The sequence below is a fragment of the Zingiber officinale genome, chromosome 8A (assembly GCF_018446385.1).
Source record: "Zingiber officinale cultivar Zhangliang chromosome 8A, Zo_v1.1, whole genome shotgun sequence".
In the NCBI taxonomy this organism is placed as follows: domain Eukaryota; kingdom Viridiplantae; phylum Streptophyta; class Magnoliopsida; order Zingiberales; family Zingiberaceae; genus Zingiber; species Zingiber officinale.
In genome coordinates this window covers 6,461,889-6,482,240 of record NC_056000.1, presented here as the reverse complement: position 1 = coordinate 6,482,240, position 20,352 = coordinate 6,461,889, and the positions used below count along the sequence as shown (strand labels likewise).

Sequence of the window (20,352 nt, the reverse complement as noted above, 5' to 3'; positions counted from 1 at the left end):
TCGAATTTTTTAAAGTTACCTGGCATGCTCAGTGAGGTTTTAAGGATATCGAGATATGCGCTTTCTCACCTTTTTTACTTGGTCGATTGTATATAGGAGGACGGGAAGATGAACAGTAAAGCCAACATGCTTGACAAGCTGTACACGAAGTTGTATCCGGAATAAGACTGGGTCATGAAAATCCGACCGAGTGGGTTCCCGATCATCCTTTAGGCCAGCCAACCTTCTTTTCAACTTGGATGGGTAATGAACATTTTGATACAGTATTTTGATGCGCTTAGAAGGTCCGATCATCTTTTAAGCTGATTGTCCTTAAATTGGAGGTCTGAATACTTGGCGGAGGGCTATACACTACTTAAGACCAACCTTTTGACTACTACATTTCTTTAATTTGGACCGCCATCTTAGCTTTTATTTTTCCAAGTGAATTTAGAAATCCGCATCTAACACCCATTGTCAAATCATAATGATTATCATTTTAAATAATTGTTCATTAGAAGTTCATAAAAGACTACCAATGAAGTGAGGTACCCTATCCATCCAATCATATTTTCACTGAATTTTTGTGCTGTGATAATTATACGGAGTCATAGATATTTATTATTTTTTATGTTTAAAGTTTGTTGACATTATTTTAGCCGAATATGGATGACGAATAGTGACAAAATAAAAGAATTAAGAATGTAAAAGGTTTTAAAGATATATTAAAACTGAAAACGAAGAAATAAATCCGTTAAAATGTTGTTAATTTTAAAACATATGTCGCAATTAACATGAGTCTAATGCCCATTTGTTGATATGGAGCTCCAATATGACAACTAATTACGGTCGAAATATTTTTTTATAAAAAAGGTTTTTTAAATTGGGTTTAGTCCCTACCTTCCCTGCCCGCCGGTCAAAAGATAGTTAGTGCCTTTGCCGTCTCCGTCCCGTTCTTCCTACGCGACCAAACTGAGCCCACAATTGACCCGAATAAGAGTCATCTACTTCTGGCGTTATAAGCCTCGTCCATTCGTGGGTACAGTGCACGTAAGAGGAGTGAGTCTCGACTCAAGCGATCCAATTAGTAATCCAATCCCCATGTCTCTTTCCATACTTGGCATAAACAATGGAAAGAGGACGCGAGAGGGCCAGTCCCACCGTTCAGCGCGATGCGCGGTTCCTACTCTCATCTCTCTCTAGGGTTTCTTGATCGGTATCCCTCGAATCATCGTCGACTTGCGTAATCGGCAGGTGGATTTCCGTTGCGGTCATTCGATCCCTACTCAGCTCCGATCTCGAGGTGTTTCACCGGTGGTAGCTTGACGATTGTTTCCCCACTTCATTTTCTATGATCGGAGTCTTGTTGGTTAGGATCCGCCTTTGGTTTGGCCCTAAGTTGCTAAGTTTTCGCCGATAATGACGATGGGGTCGATCGGAGTTCTTGTTTACAAGTGCCATTTTTAATGTAATTTTAGCGGACTTGTTGATTTGGAGATGCCCTCTTATTTGATTGCTGCTATAATGATGATATCCGTACTTTTGGTTGCAATTTATGCGATACATGTATTCGTAGGGGGGCTTTTTAATACTTTGGTGATGGTTCTTTCTCAGGGATTTATCGTCGTCGTAATAAGATTGCCATTCGATTCTGAGCTTATTCCCACCCCTTATTGAACGAGGTGTTGACTCAGTGTTGCCGATGGATCAGACTGCAAAGATGGAAAGCCACCTGTCATCAGCCGCGGCTTTTGTGGAAGGAGGCATCCAGGATGCTTGTGATGATGCTTGCAGCATATGTCTAGAAGCTTTTTGCGACAGTGACCCTTCCACGGTGCGTGGTATTCATGGTGTACATATGTATTCTCGATGATAATACTGCTTTGTCTGTATAGCTTGATAGATGTCTCATATATCTCTTTGTTCTTCAGGTTACTAATTGCAAGCACGAGTTCCATCTACAGTGCATTCTCGAATGGTACTTCCCCTGTCGCTCTCTTTGCTATTATTGTTCTTGTGGATTTCTGAACTTGTTGTCATTTAACTATGTATTTTTCATTTGAAGACGCATCTTTGGAATGCAACTTTGCATTTTTAGTGGTAATGCAAATCTAAACCCATTTTAGCCTTTGTTTTTTACAGTAATGAGATCGCAAAGTGTTTATACTTGTTAATGAGTGTGTTTTCCTGTTTGAGTTTGCTTTGTTGCATATTGATTCTTCATGCTAATTTTATGTGCAGTATTCTTTCCTTTACCTCAAACAATATTGGTTGTTTCAATTTATTTATTTATCTTAAATTTATTTGTCCTCCAACTGCATAATTAGGTGCCAGAGAAGCTCTCAGTGTCCAATGTGTTGGCAGACTATTGGTTTGAAAGATCCAACCAGGTATTAGTCAAATTAAACTCGCAGAATATCCTCAGATCAGTGGTAGAAAATTAAAATCTGATCACTCTTGATCATGACAGCCAAGAGCTATTAGAGGGCGTAGAGCGTGAAAGGAGCATAAGACTTAACCATGCACGCACTGCTGCTATTTTTCATCATCCGGCACTTGGTGATTTTGAGTTGCAACATGTATGCACCTGTAAAATGGCTTTTGATCCTTTGCCTGTGATGTATTTGACATATAAAAAGGCATTGGTTATTTCCTTGTCCTACTACATAATGATTGTTTCTTTATGAACTTTTTCATTGCAGTTGCCTGTTGGTGGAAGTGATGCTGAACTTGAAGAGCGTATTATCCAGCACTTAGCCACTGCTGCTGCCAGGGGAAGAGCACATCACATTGCTAGAAGAGGATGGGTTAGATCAGAATCTCAAGGCCGCCCACAATATTTGGTTTTCTCTACTAATCAGAATTCACCATCAGTAGGCTTTGAACCTACTTCCCCTGCCTTAGGAGGGGAAAATGAATCACCTCGTGCAGTAGTTGCTGTTAATCCATCAATTTCAACTACTACTCCGGGAAGGGAATCCACCGAAGTTACCAGTGACTTCCAAGCTCAAGTTAACCAGACTCCATTGTCGGCTTCAAGAGACAGCGATAATACAAACAGACCTAGTATTTCAACCCTCAGGTGCTCTTTAATCTTTAGTATTGTGTACATGTAAATCTATTTCTTCTAATTCGTTACATATTTTTCCCATGGACCATTGGGTTGTTCTGATCATTCATTATATAGGAATCTAACTGGCCAGTATTCGTTTAATCAAGACAGACCAGGACCCTCTGAGTTGCAATCTCTATCAGAAACTCTGAAATCTCGCTGGAATGCTGTCTCAATGAGGTATTGCAACAATTAAGTTATGTTCTCGCTTTGGTGGACGCACAGATGCTGATCGTGCTATTTGCACATTTCTTTTTGCAATTAGATACAAAGAATCTATAGCTAGGAATACCCGAGGATGGAGGGAGCGACTATTTTCACGTAATAGTTCTGTTGCAGATATTGGTTCTGAAGTCAGAAGAGAAGTCAGTGCTGGAATTGCTAACTCGTCACGAATGGTGGAACACTTGGACACAAGAGAAAGTAGAACCACGAATTCGACTGCGTCACCCAGTGCTGAAGTAAATGCAGTTGCGGAACCAAGAAATGAGGGTGTTAGTGGCAGTCAAGCTAACACCTGTGTGAATAGTAGCGCTTCATCCACATCTTGTGCTGCAACTTCTGGTTCCAACTAAGTTTTGTGCATTATCGTTCTCTTTGAGTTGGCCCCATTATTTAGTATGTACATTTCTGCTGTTTGTGCATTAAGTACTATTTATCGCATAAATAGTTAAACAAAGATGATAAGGCTTATATGCAGTCAAATTTTCATTATTCTCTTGTATTGCTCTATAGATTAAAAGGGGTTTGCACTTTAGTGCCTGCGTACCTGTCTTTCTCGGCAGAGAGGCAAAGAGGGCGGATTCTAATGCTCTTCTCCCTCTTTTCCCTCTGTGAAGTGGGTGAGCAGACGGGGGCTTGGAAAAAGGACTAAAATATCTAATTTCTTTTTCCTAATGAATATTTTGATCAAATATTCTCTTTCCATTGACGGCTTCTGTCCTTTCTCTCTGCTCCCGGTAAACAAAAATAGAGGAGATGAAATCCTCTAATTTTCTTCCACTCTCCTCTCCTTTCTCTTTTTTGTTTTCTCTTCTTCCTTTGCTCTCCGGCAAGGTCTAGATTGCTACTTAGGTTTGACTCTGCCAACATTATCAGACTGAACAGCAGCCATAATCACTTTTTTCAAATGTCCTCAGACTGACATAACTGAGTTGATAATTGCAGCTAGATTGGTGGTCGGATGATACTTTTGATATAGAGTAACACAAGTCACCCAAGTTTGAACCTATTAAAGTAGAAAGGACCCACATTTTGTTGAAACTGATTGCTTGTTCAAATTCACGTCAGACAAGTGTGATTCGTGTTGCAAGGGTGTTGGATGTACCTAATGCAGAGACTGCCTATTCAACTTGTTAGTGCAGAGACTTACTATGCATTATTTCTTAATTTTACAGAATAGTGTAAAATTTCTCTAGCTTAGAAAAGCATGAGACATTTGTATCACGACCAACAATTCAATGACTTCAATTTTTATATATCTGTTATTAGATGAACCCAATTTCAAGTCGGGCAGAACTACAATATTCTTTAGACTATGATATATCATTTGGAAACCTTCTTGTAAGTGAAGAATGGCTAGATCTCTGAAAGGTAGCTGTATAGTAGTTGGCACACTGTTTTTATGTATACATGCTTCTGTGAGGTTGGTGTGTATGGATAAATCATAAATATCTCTTTGTTAAAAATGTGTTGAATCGTTTATTGAAGATTTAAACATCAAGAGAAAAATGCCATTTTTTCCCTTTATGTTGCATTTCCTCGCATGTACCAGTAGACCGAAAATTTGCAATTTTGTGTGCATATTTTTCTTTTAATACATTTCTATATTATTTTTTGTAACTCTCACAACATTTATATTCCAACTAGACCAAAGTTTTGGACTACACGGTAGCCAGGAATTAGGATAGGTTGGTGATTCTAGTAAACTCGGCTTTAGGATTTGTATCAGGCAAGCAAATCCAATTATTTTTCATTCACATTATTTAGTTTAGAAGTGCCTATTGAATACCTTGAAGATTTAAGTCTTGACTTAATTATTAATTTGCTAAATTTGATCAATTGTGAGCTTTAACTTTGCATCAAATGGCCTTTGTTTGTCATGGATTCATCTATTTATTCGATGCATGCTTTTATGAGTTTTAACCTATGGCTTGCGTGCACAGTGAATAATATACGAATGCACGCTGAAGTGGTACAGATGCTATTCTTTTATGGGCCTTAATATTTGTCCAGAGGTTGATTTTCAAGAATCTTGGTTTAGATTTGATAATTCCTTCAGCTGTAATAAGGCAGTTTGTAGAGAAATTGTCATCCATGGTTGGGGATGCATTACTCAAGGGCAAGATATAAGATTGCTGTGGTAATCCGTACTTGAAAGCAAATTTTAAAGACCTAAAACAATTTATTAATGCTTTTGTTGGATGTGTTAGACGTGTCGGTAGAATGCTGGTCACAGATTTTCTCATGTACGTTTGATTCAGGACATTGCCACACCAAACTCGGCGTTTATTTATCATATACCGAGGTTTCTATGCACGCCTTCTGATCTTACCGCCATTCAATTGTTATGGAGGTTGTATAGCAGAATGGCACATACCTGTACAGTTAATGGTTGTCTTTATAGCGGCCAGAGCGATGGAAGGTTCGAAAGGGATTTCCGCAGTTCGAATGGTTTGTTATCTGTTTTGGAAACAAGTTTCAAGACACAGTGCGTGAGAAGTTTGTTTTACATTTTGAAACGTTATTAGTTCGAAGGGGAGATTGGCGTAGTGATAAAATTGTTGTCATATGATCAAAAAGTCACGGATTCGAATTCTGGAATAATATTTTTATAAAAAATAAGATAAAACTACGTACAATGAATTTTCGTATGACGAAAACTTCGTGTATTGGATTGTCTGTTTTTTTATTAGTTTGAAGGTTTATTGGTGCACAGTTTTTAGTTTGAAAGATAAGTCGTATTTAATGAAGAATAATTTAATTTCAATTATTAAAGGATGAACAGCAAGTTAAAAATTAAGGGATTAAAAAAAATTAAAAATTTCAATATACTGTAATATATGTTATCTTATTATTTTATTAAAAATCTCCTTCCTTTACTAACTAATTTTGGTGAAACTTAAAATGAATTTATGTTAATATCCTTTTTTTTTATTCACACTAAAAATAATTCCAAAGTTTATTAGTAATTCCACAAAAGCGAAACAATCAGTGATCTAGAATTTGAGACTCGGCTGCGGCATATTATTATGAATTTTTCTCATCATTAATTTTCTCTAGTTGTTTTATATAAAAAAAATATAATTTTCTTTAGTCCCACATCTTAAAATTGAAAACACTATGATCAAAAAAGCTTCTATAAATATTTTATGTCTGACAATGTTAAAAAATATACTTTTTTTAGTTCTTTTTATTAAGATAAGTATAATATTAAATTAAATTAATTTTTTTCATAGAGAAGTCGTAAGATTAATGACTCTACTTTAATATTTTAATGTTAAAAATACTTTAATTAATATAATTTTATTATAAAGGGTTAATATAATTTTAATATATTATATTACACAAAAATATTTTAATGTTAAAAATACTTTAATTAATATAATCTTATTATAAAGGGTTAATATAATTTTAATATATTATATTGCACATGCGATGCTTATGTCCAATCACTAGTTTTTATTTAAAATTATAATACATATGGAATCCCTTGTTGGCTCTATGTGAAATACTCATATCATAAGCTAAACTCGTACTGACGAATAACCAACCCGCAATGAATAGGGAAGGTATAGTAATGCTATGAATGACCCAATATCGAATACTGGTGATAATATCAGCAAAAGAATGTTCTCCCGTGCTTCCGGACATTCTGAACTCCACAAATTTTTGTACATTTAAAAAAAAGGGGGGTCGATTCTTTGAAAGATGGGATCAGTAAATGGAAATGGAAAACTATTGATATTACATCTTTGTGAGATCGTCAATTTTGTACCAAAGGTTTATTTAAAGTATACTGAATCAGTATAGCTATCCTCCCTCTGGCACAACAACGCTGTCTAGATCGGTACCAAAATACTACACAATTCTTTTCTTCTTTTTTTTTCCTTATTTATGAAATATAATGCATGTATTCATATAATTTTTTTTAGTATTTCAATATTTTTTTTAATATATAAATTTTTTGATATAAATAATATGAAATTTATATGATACTAAAAATTTAATATATTAAAATTTGGTATATTAAATTTTTGATAAATTTTTTGTATAGAAATTTTTAATATGATATATGATACATGATATGAGTTTTTCTGTACATAATGCATTATTTAAAAAATATATATTATTGTTTAACAGTGAGTTAAAATGAGTTATTTGAAAATTACAATAATATTAATTGTCAGAGAGAAAAATTTGGTTATGAGTTTAATGGAAGTCATTTAGGAATATTAGCTTTTGTATTTTGTGAAAAACAATATTTTTAAAATTGGGATTAAATTATTTTAACGTACTTTTAAAAATAATTCAGACGATTCTGAATAATATAATATTTTAAAAATAATATAATCATGAATAATACAAAAAAAAAAAAAGGGCGCCGAGTGCCACCGCAAACCTGGCTTCAGTCGGCCTTCTTAATTGTTTTCCTCTTCCCTCCTCGCATTGCCGCCTCCCCCGCCGCATCCTTCCCTATTTCGCCTCCCGTTTTCTCCGTGCTTCGTTTCTGCTGTGGTCTCACTGCCCTACCCATGGCGGAGTACAAGGGTGGCAGCGGAGCGATCGGTGGCAAGATCCGGAGGCACTACTTCCGCCGCACAACGCCCTACGACCGCCCCCTTCCGCTCGCGAGGCCCGTCCGTGACCACCAAGCGGCGGAACGTGACAACGGTTGGCTGTCTAAGCTCTTGGACCCCGCTTCCCGGGCCATTGCCTGGAGCGCCTCGCTCCTCTTCCCCTCCGTCTTCCAGAAGCGGCTGGAGGCTCCCCCGTCTACCCCACCAGGTTAGGTCCATCTTTGGCTCCCCTAATTATTGTTATTTTCCTCGGTTCCGAACCCTTACATTGGAGTTATTGCTTTTGGGGGTTTTTTTAGTGCCTTCGTTATTCGTATTAGTCGCCACATATCATGTAAATTTACTTTAGTTGAACAAACTGATATCTTTGGTCACTTTTTTTTTTCCTATATAGACCGTGAATTTTTGAAGGAACATTTTCCCCTCAGACTGAGCCTGATCCTTCAGTTGTTCTCTTCTAAAAAAAATATTATCTACTGCTAATATGCAGAAACAAGGCGATGCTATCTCAATGCCAAAAGAAAAAAAAAACCCAAAAAAACAAAAAAAAAGAAGTTATCTTTGACTTCATGATTTCTATACACAATCATTTATAAGGAATGTTGACGTTCATTGTTTACATCCTTGAGAAGTTATGCCTGGTAAGTTCACATCCTTACTAAAAAATTCATCTGAGTATGAACAGTTCTACATTTGGCACTCGAGTTGAGTTCACAGGAAGGATAAACGTAGAGTCAATGAGTATTGAATATTTAATTGTATTAATACAACTTGTTGACTTGAAAATGTTTAGCATAGCTTGTTCAGTTGTTATTTATCACATTTTTTGTGTTATTACAAATTGTGTAGACTTCAAATATCTCTTATGTCATTATGTGTAATGTGGTAATGGGTTGGCTTCTCTAAATCATGGCCTAATTTGGATAGAAAACTCACTGTAACTGGTATCAGGCTATCTATACCTTGAAATGATTTCTCTCCAAAGGTCGTGCTGTTAAGAGGATTGCCTTGTCTGCATCAATTTTGACATTGCTTAATGTTTTTTTTTTTAAATTTTAGAATAGGTTGGCTTCATCCTTTACCTCTAATTACTTATCATCTGGTCCACTTGTTGTCTCTTATTTGCATTTTATCATATTTTAACTAAAAAAATCTAGGTCTTCAAAACTAATCCTTCACTGATTAACATTGTTGGATTTCATCTTAAATTTTCATCCAAATATTACAGTGTCAATCTGAGCCTTTGGTATCTGTGTGCTGCAACATTTAAGTCTGATAGAGATCTGATTTTTTTATTCTTATTATTGCTCCTTCTATTTCCAGTATATGCAGCATTTAGTCATAGTAACGTTAAGGAAACTAGACAACTAGTTGAGGTATGTAATCCAAACTAACATCTGGAAAAGATGTATCATGCAGTGTTATCAAATGGAAATGTCTATTCATGGATGATGTTCCTATTGGTTTCAATTGACGATTTTTCAAAATAAGGATTGTGAATTGTGCTATTTTATTCAGAAACACAAACAAATCTTTCCAATTTTTCTTCTTGCTCTTTCATCACTATAGAATGTCTTTTTGCAAAAGGCCTAAACTTAGGTACAGAAGTCTGTTTATTTTCTGTATTTTCTATGTTTATTTGCTGTGTTTTCTAAGTCAAGGTATCCAATGCCTTATGGTACTTTGCATGAATCGTGGGTCTGGAATAATCTAACTCATTCTGTCTGAATTTTAAATGATCAATGCCTTTCATATCTGTAATGTGCATTTAATGTTCTTTTTCCAGTAACTACATTGTAACACACATTTTTTTAACAGAGAAAAAGCAGGGATCTAAGGAAGAAGTCCTTGAATACTGCCGCACTGTAAGAACACACATTTTGATAGTTCAATTTCAATTCTCTTTATGTATAAGAACCAACATCTTTATGAGAATTTCTTTTGTACTCATCTATTGACAAACATAAGCTTTTCTTTGATCTACCCTTAAATTGGTAACAACCAACTCACTTTCATATCTTGTCTTTCCAACATAAGGCTTTGGGTATTTTACTATTTTACCAAAGAAAGTTGACATGCAATGTTAATTAATTTCAGTTTTTCATAGAATATTCCTAAATTTCTAAATCGGCAGTTGCATAGTGGAAACACACAAGCATTGAGTAGGATATCCTGGTTTCTTATGCATGACATAATTATCCGCTTGTGATAAATTTTTATCATCTCTAGGCATTTTAAAAAATCAGGGAAAATAATCAAGTCAGATATATCCCGGTACACTTGAGATGAATCAACCAATTATGTTTGCATTGACTGTGATATATACAATGGAGAAAATAATGAAAGATGATGGTTTAAGTTATAAGGAATTTCAATTGTTTATTGGCATAATTAATGAAATTTATCTTATTGTTCTTGTTTGATGGATATTATTTGGATATCTGCTCTTGCACTGTGCAATTTGTATAACCTCTCATTTGAGTGCATGAGTTGCTGTTATCAAATATGCCATATGTAGCCATATACTTCTTTTTGGGTGATTTTATGTTGTTACTGCTGTGCTTGTTCTTTGTCGATATGTTCAATAGGGGATCTTTTGACCTGTTATTATTATCATTTTTCATTTTTTTTTCTTTACATTTCTACTTCCAGAATTCATTACCTGCAAAACAAGAACTATTTCCCAGCCACGAAAAGAATGCTGTTAGCTGTCTTAATGCTGGCTGTGCTCAGGATGGAACTCATTCTTCTTGTATTGATGGAGAATTTTATCAGCTACTGACTAAGAAAACATATACAAGGTAGGTATTTCAGATTTGTTTCATTGATCATATCTTATTTTTTTCGGATATATATCATCTTGCTGTTGGTTTCTTTGACTATGCTTGTACTGTATCAATGATTTGGCAGGAGTGAGTTTGATCGCATCACTCAAATAGTATGTCTTAGAGTCACAGAACCAAGTACACCAGAAATGACTATTATTGAGGATAAAGAAATGAGAAAAGCCCCTGATAAAATAGATAACCAGAATCTGTGCGTTATTGGTCCAACAGTTCAACCAACATTAAGTGCTGAGAAAAAGAATAAAGCTATTGCTACAGCAGAACCAAGAAGTGCCCGTAGTTTGCATGGAAACGATGCAACTCAAGCTGTCTTATTAGCTGTAAGGATTTTTTACTCTTCTATTCCTGGGAATATTTTGTTCTCTCTGCAAATGGTCATTTAAAATATTGAAGCTATCGCCTGCTATACTATTGTGTTAGCTTTTGCAGCATTATGTTTCATACGCATAGAGGTACAGGATTAAGCAGAATTCTTCTACATAGATTCGATGGATGTGCAGGATTTGTGCTAAAAATATATGTCTACCTTCATGAATATCAAGCTTCTTAAGCATTCTTAATACAGGCACCTGCTTCTTTGGCACTTATTCCTGTATGCATATTTTCTTTTCTAATTCAAAATATATTTCTGAAAGTCAAATTGAAGGCAGCTTCTACCTCTGAAAATTTTTTATTCCCACCTGTATGTTAGCTTTTATGCATGTATTTAACTTTGTAACCGGCCAGCAAAGGTTTCCTTTATGTTAGGTTTCCTATGGGGGAGACAAATGTGGAAAGAAGCCAGCTGTGGAAAGATTTACACAGTTGCCCTTTCCCTCCATTTCTGCCACGTAAATGGAGGGAAAAGAGGCAAGGTAAATCTTTCCCCCCCAAAACTTAGATTGGCTTCCTAAAATCCTAATTTCTTGATTTTTTTGTCTTTTAATATGTTTTTGACAAATTGATTTTAGAAATTTAAATTCCCCCTCTTTCTTTCCCTTCAAAACATTCGTGAGAATGAGAATTTTTGAAGTTTCCTTCTCTCCAAGGAAACACAAACTGATGACATTTCCATTCTTAGCTTTAATATCTTTTGTCTTGCTCACTTTTTTTTGTAGCTATTTCCCCTACCTTGTAGGTAACATAGTCTTAATCTCCTTTCTTGGTGAGTTGGTATAGGCTGTTTTTTTTTCCTTCCCACCTTCTAAAAGCCCCGTTTCCATTTGAGCCACATAAGCAGCTATTGAGGAGGATTCTGAAGGAGACTGCATAACAATCGCACATAGCTTATGCAATCTGTTTCTGTGGTTAAAAAAGTTTATTTGGTTAATTTAAACTAATTTAAACTAAACCAATTTGCTTAAAATCATAAACTCCCTTATATAGTAGCTTGTTGTCTCAAGTGCTAACATGGTCAATTGTTTTGCAAGTAAAACATACTCTAGTTATCAATATGAATATTTTTTTAACATTTTAATACTCATAAAATATGAAAGACATTTATGTGGTTGTTCTTTTAATTTGATACTTAAAACATGACACACTATCAATTTTATTTATTTGTTTGAAAGTCAATTTACTTTTTCTCAGGTTTCCAAGGAAGAAGTTGCATCGCCAATCGAAATTGCTAAAGGTTACATGAATTTGAGGCCTTCTAAATTATCTCCAACATCTCTAAGCGTGCAAACCCAAAATTTCTTGTTGGCTAAAACTTTTCCTAGTGGTTCATCATATGCCAAGCAATCATTTGATAAGTCATTGGCATTAAGACCCGCAGTCCAAGTTTCGCAGTCCCTTGAGGCCCCACCATACAGTTTTACGGATTCAAAGCTCAGATCAGCAGTCAATAAAATGTCTCATTCTCCATACTTTAAGTCTCATCCTGTGGCTAGTAGAGAAGTAGGTGCAGAAACACATAACAATACAACTATTCACACATAAATTGTAGATATTCATTTGTTTCACTGAAGATTTGAATATTTTTTTCCCTATAGAATGACACATCTTTTATGGTGGTCCCTTTATGTCAATCCAGGTCTCTAATCCTCTGGAGATTACATCTCACAACCACACACGCCTGAAACTTCATGGGAGATCAGCAATATATAAAATGGCTCGTTCTCCATATTTTAATCCCCATTTAGTAGCTAACTCAAGGGTAATTCTCGACAAAAGCTATTTATTAATAAAACTGAAGCCAGTTCTGTAATTTTGGACACTATTTTCCTTTTGTGCTTCATGGAGTATTCTAGTCATTCAGTATGATAAAATTACGAATACTTACTGTTGTTTCAGAGTGGTGTGGATGGTTGTGGTGGTCCTTTGGCAAATATTGATATTGCACATTCTAGTCGGCAGGTATGAATCATTGTATGTGTAGGTTTACAAGCATAAACAAGTGAAAGAAACCCCTTGTAGAGACATGATATATATAAATTTTCTTATCCTCTATGTATGTGCGTGAGCATTTGGGTGCTTGTATCTTGGATTTCTGCATGTGTGTGCATAGAGATATTGTGTGGGTTTTTTGCTATTATATTTATATTTGTTGTGGTTTTATTATGTCCTTGCATAGGTAAAAAATGTAAGATGGTAAATATTGAAGGGTTTAAACTCTCGAACATGCTATCCTAGAATACCTATAACTTTGTATTGATCTTACAGCAAACTACACAAGTAGTTTAACAGCTTTACAAGTTAACCAGTTCTTTTTTTAATATTTTCACATGGAAAAAGAATGAATACCAATAATCAAATTGGCAAAGAAAATAGATAAATGATTAAAATCTAAATGGTCAAGCAATCTGTGAAACATTTGTGATTTTGGTAGTGTATAGGTTTAATGTGGTTCAGTTCATAATACATGCAGCGCACAAGGTTTAAAATCTCGACTCGTGTCCAAGTTTTAGTGCCAGACCGGAACGATACGGTTTCAGTATCGTATCATGCTGTGCCGATACAATTTCGGTATTTTTTTATTTATGAATAATATTTATTAGATAAATATATTTATTGTATATAATTTAAAGATAAGTTGTATATTGATTTTATATAAGTTCTCAATTATTGAACAACTTAATATTGTTAAAAAATAATTAAATATAGTTTTCTTTAAAAAAAATAATGTATGATACATTATAATTATATAAATTAATTATTTTTTCAATATTCATTTAATTAATTATTAATTTAAATAATATATATTTGAAATAATAAAAAAATATCAGAGTATCGATTAAAAAGTAAAAAATACAAAATAATAAAAAAATATCAGAATATAAATATGATTTATTAGAATATTTTAGAATTTTTAAATAAAATTTAAAATAGTAAAAATGAGTTTTCATAATATCAATTAAATTTTATTAATTTTTTATTTTTTAATTTATTTTTAATATATTTTATTGTGATAATTTAATTAGGGTTTATGAAAGGTTGTTCGAAATATCATACCTCAGTTGGGAATTGTTTGAATTAATTAAATTTTTTTTCGTTAACTAGAAGGACATTATGCGCTAGTTCTGTGAGGTGGTGCTAAAAGCGTTTGCGATGCTTCTCGCGGCGCCAGAGGCGTCCTGCGATACTTTCGGCAGTGCCGAAGGCGTCCCGCGACACTTTCAGCGCCGCACATTGATCACACACGATTCTATCATGGTGATGCACGGATGACACACGTGAAATTTATTCGCGTGCGGTGCTGGTTTCGCTCCCGCACCGGAACGGTAAATACAAGTGGTTTCGGGTGGCACGACTTGACATTACAAACACTAGTAGTGCATGTTGTTTCATTTCTGGTATCATATTAAGTACTTTTACTAGATTTTGAGTATCAGTTATGTTTGTTAAAGGTAATTTACATAATTTTTAGAACTTAATTAATATCTTTAGGTTGGAAACATATTACTATTTGTTGGATGATATGAATTACCAAGCGCACTAAAGTCAAAATTTATACTTATTAGTATAACTGGTATTTCTATTTAAATAACTTCAAAACCATAGAGAAAAAATGATTGGTGAACATATAGAGGAAAAAAGCAACTTCGAGAGGAAGGAGAGAGGAAAATGGGAGGAGAGTAAGGTGGTGTTTGGTTAAATGATTGGAATGACTATGGGTATGGGTTTGATAGTAAGGTGGAATGGGAATGAACCCCACCTAGTTATATGGGTTTGACTGATTCCCATAAATCTGGAAATCATTTCCAAACCCACAATCCAAACATTATCTTTTACTATCATTCCATTCCTTCATTCCTAAATCCACCAACCAAACACCCCCTAAGAGACATCATTGTACAAGGCTGGTCAAAGAAAGCAGTCAATAATCAACATGCACTAGATGATTTGAATTGAAAGATACTAGGGCTGGTCAAAGGAAGCAGCCACTAATCAACAGGACATAGATGATTTGGTGTGAAAGGTGGAAAGAATTGAAAAGAGGCACAATATAGGCTGACAAGTTATTTTTCTAATATAATTGACATGTCTTTTACTATCGAGTCTCCGGAAGAAGCAAAAAATAGAGGTGATTGAGAGCTAGTTTTCTTGGGGTTTCTGTTATTGGTTGCTATTTCACAAGCATGAGACTATAGCCTCTAGTTAATAGGTTTATAAATATTATACTGGTTCGTGGCCAATTAATTAGTTTGATCTGAACCAATTGGAGAGTAAAATGATATGTGCTTGCATATGTTTCATAACCAATGCAATATCCAACTGAATGAGACACCTGGTCCAGTTGCATAATGGTGATGCACATGACATGCAAAGGAAAAACAATGAAGCCTTGCCTATGTATATGCCAAATGAATCAGTTTTCGAAAGAATTTTAGTTGGGAGAATAACATGTGTTGGCTATGTGGCACTGCCAAATGAGTATGACAAATTTGTCCTCTTCAAAATTCATGTTTCTGTTGTTCTTCAGTTTATCTATTATATCCATAGCTGTCCCTCGTTTATGTAAATGTGTATATGCAAACATTTTATACTTCTTTCCTCTGAGCTTTACCAGTTTGACAAAATTTGTCATATTAAAATGCCTAAAAGAAATCAGTGGAAAACGCAATATGAATTTCAGTGGTCCTTGTTAAGAATTTTACGACTTATGTTAAATAATTTAAACCAAAGGACGAGCCTTGATGATTAACTTTGTTGAGTTGCTGATTGGCCATCAAAAGCTAATATTAAATTTGTTACTCTATTAGCTGTGTTATGATTTTTATTCCTTTCCTTGAATATACCATTTATTTCTTTGGCATCTTTTATTAATTTGCTAGCTGAGCTTTCTGAATTAATATATATGCTAATTTGTGGTATTATGTAAAAGATGCTGAAACGAGGGAGCTCAGTTTTGAATGATGGAATTGGATCTGTCGATCCCATTCGTAGGACTCGTCACAAGTCTAATATAATGTCTCCACCAAGAAGCTCATTCTCATCAACGCTGCAGTTCCCTTCTTCCTCAACTTATGCAGATGCATCTTCTGTACCTTCCGGCAAAAACTTCTGCATTGGAGTGAGGAAAAGAAGAATGACAAAGAACCGCAGAATGTAGAAAGTCGTGTGTCTCCCTTTGTTCCAATTCCTCTTCAATCCAGTGAAATGGCTAGGAAAATACTGGAGCAACTTGATAAATTAGCTCCTTCCCCCAAAGTGAAACCATCTAATTTGAAAACTGATATGGATGAATCACCTCTTATGCTAACTCATGACGCACTGAGTAGTCAGGCCCTGAAAAGCATGGAGAAAATCGAAAGCACTAAGTTTGTGAATGTGCAAGGAAGTGGTAGTTTCGAACCTTCCAATCACAGTCATCATCAAAGAAATCCTTTTTATGAGAAGCAATATGAGGCTGCTGAAAATGCGTCTCCAGCATCTGATACCATGAAGTTTGAAAGAGCTGTTATAGAGGTCAAACCTAATGTATCAGCTATAAATTTTACTGTTTCAGAAGCTGCTACTATGTCTGCTAAAAGAAAACCTTCCTTCCGGATGAGCATTCCTGAGGTATGCAACTGTTTTACATAATTTGTCTTGGAGTGAACTGACTTTGGATGATGAGTTAATTTGTAATGTTTTTTTATTTTTATTAAAGGGCTTAGATGAGTTGGATGATAGAGATGATTCTGTAAAGGATTCTTCCGGTTTAACTCTGATTGCAAAAGGTAAATCTGAACTATTGTCAGACATCAAGACTACACAAATTGCAGAAACTGGTTGGGGGGTTGCTAAAAAATATTCCTCTACTGGTGTTCCTGTATCTACAACAATCTTGGATACAAATATCTTGAATGCCCCTAATGTGTCTTGCAATGGTAACATAAATGGAGTCCATTTTCTGGCATCACCTTCACCTAATTCTTCATCAGTACTTTCAGCAATTCCTACTTCAGCCATGCCTCCTGTGCAACTTGCTCTAAGAGAGGAAGTTTCATCTCCTACAACAAAAGTTGGCTTAGTGGCATATTCATCTGGATCTCCTTCAGCAGTTGTTGGTTCTAATGACCCACAATTTCTTGCAAGGTTAGATAAGAAGTGAAAATTTATTTCCATCTCTTGAGCATAATTTGGCAAATTGCTACATCATTCTCTATTTTTTTTTTTCATTCTGCCATCAAGTATTATCGTTGTTGATAGGGAGTTGTTCACTTTCTTTGGTTTGTAATAACTTGTATTACTTTCATTCCTAAATTCGTTTGGATCATTTGATGCAGTATAATCCAAGGATAGAAAAATATTAAATAATTCATCATGGTCTCCCAGGATGTTGTGGATTTCTAAGTGTTCTATCAAAGGCATGATATCAATTAAAATAGTGTTTCAATAACCTAAGTTATTATTAATCAACTTAGATATTTTGGAAATACATGTTAGAGTTGTCCTTTATTCTTGTTTTTCTCAATTTATTCTAAGCTGTTGTTTATAATTTTTTACCTTATGTCGTCCAAGCCTCACTCTAAAATTCAACCTCATGCTTTGCTTAAAATTTTCTCTTCATCTAGAGTTCCTTTAAGAGCCTTTTGCTGATTGAGCGCTTCTGCATTATTATGTGAATTTTCTGATGCATCAAAATTTTTAAGCATATTAAATTCAAATAGTTACTAAGATGGCTGGAAAGTTTCTTCATATTGGTTTATATTTAAAAGAAATTATGGGTAACTAATCATTTGGGCGTGCTGAAATAGGCCCTAATTGAAGTGTTTTGTTATGTAGATGTTCCTGGAATTTATTTTGCAATTTCTAGAGATGCTTGGCTATTTGTATTATTTTTACTGGAGCATCAGTGCATTCTCAGTTTAAACATTCATTTGTATCCAAACAAGTTATTTATATCTTGTTTTTAGTTCATGATAGTCTTTGATTAAGCTCGGGCAAATTATAGGAAGTTTTTAGTTCCTTATAGTTTTTCATTAAACTATATTTAGGGTAAATTATTGGATTTTTTGTTCTTTATAGTTTTGATTAATTTTATATTTTTGACAAATTATAGACATCATAGAAATCGCAAGAAGATTCAACTGACCATATTGAATCAGTTTTAGTTTATCAGAATCTCATACATAACAGCATTACATATTTTCCTCTCTTGTATTCTTTTGCACACATTTTATAAATTTTTTATTTTATGCGTTTGGTCTGTATTACAGTGATGAAAACAGAAAAAGCATATCTTCAAGCTCAGATTTTGATAAAGTTGTCAAAACAATTAATTCATTGGGAGATGCTACAGAGTCAAGCATCTCATCTTCACCTATCTTGAGCTTAACTAGCTCTGGTGTTTCTTCAACTTCCACACTAACTGACGACACTGCTTTGACAAATGAGTATATGAAGCCGTCCGTTTTCACTTCAAGCAACTTTGCCACTCCAAGTACCTCTATTGCATTGTCAAGTACTGTTAGTGCTTCTTCAGTCCCTTTCTCAGTATTTACAAACATGAGTAGTAGCTCTTCTCCTCTGTGTGCTTCAACTTCTTCGAATGGACTTCTAAGATTTGGTGCATCATTGCAGCCAAATGGTGCTAGCTCACTTTTTTCTAACAGTTCTCAGAGTATTTCTTGTGCGGCTTCAGCTGGATTTAGTTTTGCTAGTCAGCCTGTAGAGACTAGTTCTGTTGTGTCAAACCCTTTGTCAAGCACATCTGGTGGTCCCGTTCAGGAATCTACTTCTGCTGCTTCTTTATTTGGCTTCTCAAGTGCTCTCGCAAAACCTCTTGATGCAAGTTCTGGTCTCGCATTGCCTACTTTTACTGGATCATCTTCAAACTCCGGCAGTTCTTCTACATTTATGACAACTTTAAGTTTTGGTTCAAATTCTGGCTTTTCTTCCCTTTCCAGTTTTACTCTTTCATCTGAAGGTGTTGGAAGTGGCAGATCCTTAGCATCAACTGCACCTTTGTCAACTGCACCTTTTGGTTCAAGCAGTGTGTTTCCTTTTGTTACTGGAAAATCTTCAGACGCTGGCAATTCTGATACAGTTGCATCAAATTCTGGTTTTTCCCTTTCTAGTGCTAATGCTTCATCTCAAAGTATTTGCAGCAGCAATTTCCTTTCCTCAACTGCACCTTTTGGATCAAGTGGTGTTCCCATTCTGCCACGTGTTACTTTCTCAACCAATTTTAGTGCAAACGCTGCATCATTTGGTTCAAATTCCCAGGCATCCAAATCATCAGTCTCTATCCCTACTTTTGGTTCTATATCATCTTCACCAGCTACAGGTGTTTTAATCACATCATCTCCTTCAGAGAGTCTGCCGTTTTCATTTGCAGCATCTTCGATGCCAGCATTTTCATTTGGTTCAACTGGCAGCACATCATCCCTATCTGCCTCTGTTGCACAGCCTGTGTTTGGAACACCAAATCAATTAGCTGCTTTGAATTCTTCACCTGGAAATGATAAGATGAGTGTCGAGGATAGCATGGCTGATGATCCAATCCAGCCGTCTACTTCATTGGGGAGATTTGGGCAACAAACCAATATACCTTCACTGCCAAATTTTATTTTTGGTTCTCCAGCTGCTCCTGGTGGACAACCCTTTCAATTTGGCAGCCAGCAAAATGATATTGTTCCTCCCCCGTCTCCATTCCAACCAGCTCCAAATTTAGATTTCAGCGCCGGAAGTAGCTTTTCTCAGGGAACTGGAGGTGGAGATGAGTCTGGCCGAAAATTTGTGAAAGTCAGAAGAGATAAGCATCGAAAAAAGTAGAAGGTTTTGAAAGAAGGTGACAAGTAAGGTGCTGTTTTTGCACTAACTTGCTTATTTATTTTCTTAGTTTTCACATTTGACGGCAATGGTCTAAGAGGCACGAGGTAAGATTGTTAAAGTGCCAGACCGCTGGAATGTAGACAATTCAGTCTCAATGAGATTTTGGTGCACTAAAGACTGCATCCGTTGAGCATTTATGGTTTTCTAAGTTTCCTTCTACCCCTCGTAACTCTTGCGCTTTAGTTTGGCCAGATGGATAAGCTTTTTGTATGCTTGAATTCGTCATACATACGATTGCCGGATTCTTAGTTTTTATATAATGTAATCTCGTATTACAGCTGAGCGATTTTCTTACACGAAAATATTTAAATCTTAATTAATTTTTAATAATAATACTTAATTAAATTAAGTATTTATTTTTTAATTAATAAAT

At 35.1% G+C, this 20,352-nt stretch overlaps 2 protein-coding genes across 6 annotated transcripts; both read left to right on the top strand.

The window, feature by feature from the left end:
• Window positions 1-1,078: 1,078 nt before the first annotated feature.
• LOC122012138 (E3 ubiquitin-protein ligase RHF2A-like) lies at window positions 1,079-3,805 on the top strand. Of its 5 annotated transcripts, none has more exons than XM_042568588.1 (8): window positions 1,079-1,282; window positions 1,594-1,813; window positions 1,911-1,957; window positions 2,307-2,369; window positions 2,450-2,558; window positions 2,682-3,061; window positions 3,167-3,271; window positions 3,357-3,805. In XM_042568588.1, the coding sequence occupies exons 2-8, from the start codon at window positions 1,682-1,684 to the stop codon at window positions 3,664-3,666; spliced, it is 1,146 nt and encodes a 381-aa protein (XP_042424522.1). In that variant the 5' UTR covers window positions 1,079-1,282; window positions 1,594-1,681; the 3' UTR covers window positions 3,667-3,805. The 5 variants fall into 5 exon arrangements, with proteins under 5 accessions (XP_042424522.1, XP_042424525.1, XP_042424524.1 ...); XM_042568591.1 differs by having other exon boundaries at window positions 1,079-1,293; XM_042568590.1 differs by having other exon boundaries at window positions 1,079-1,296.
• A 12,174-nt stretch (window positions 3,806-15,979) lies between these two features.
• On the top strand, window positions 15,980-20,053 carry LOC122012137 (uncharacterized serine-rich protein C215.13-like). The gene is made up of 3 exons (XM_042568586.1): window positions 15,980-16,721; window positions 16,810-17,237; window positions 18,362-20,053. Exons 1-3 carry the CDS (start codon window positions 16,317-16,319, stop codon window positions 19,917-19,919), a joined length of 2,391 nt encoding a protein of 796 aa, XP_042424520.1. The 5' UTR covers window positions 15,980-16,316; the 3' UTR covers window positions 19,920-20,053.
• The last annotated feature ends 299 nt before the right edge of the window (window positions 20,054-20,352 follow it).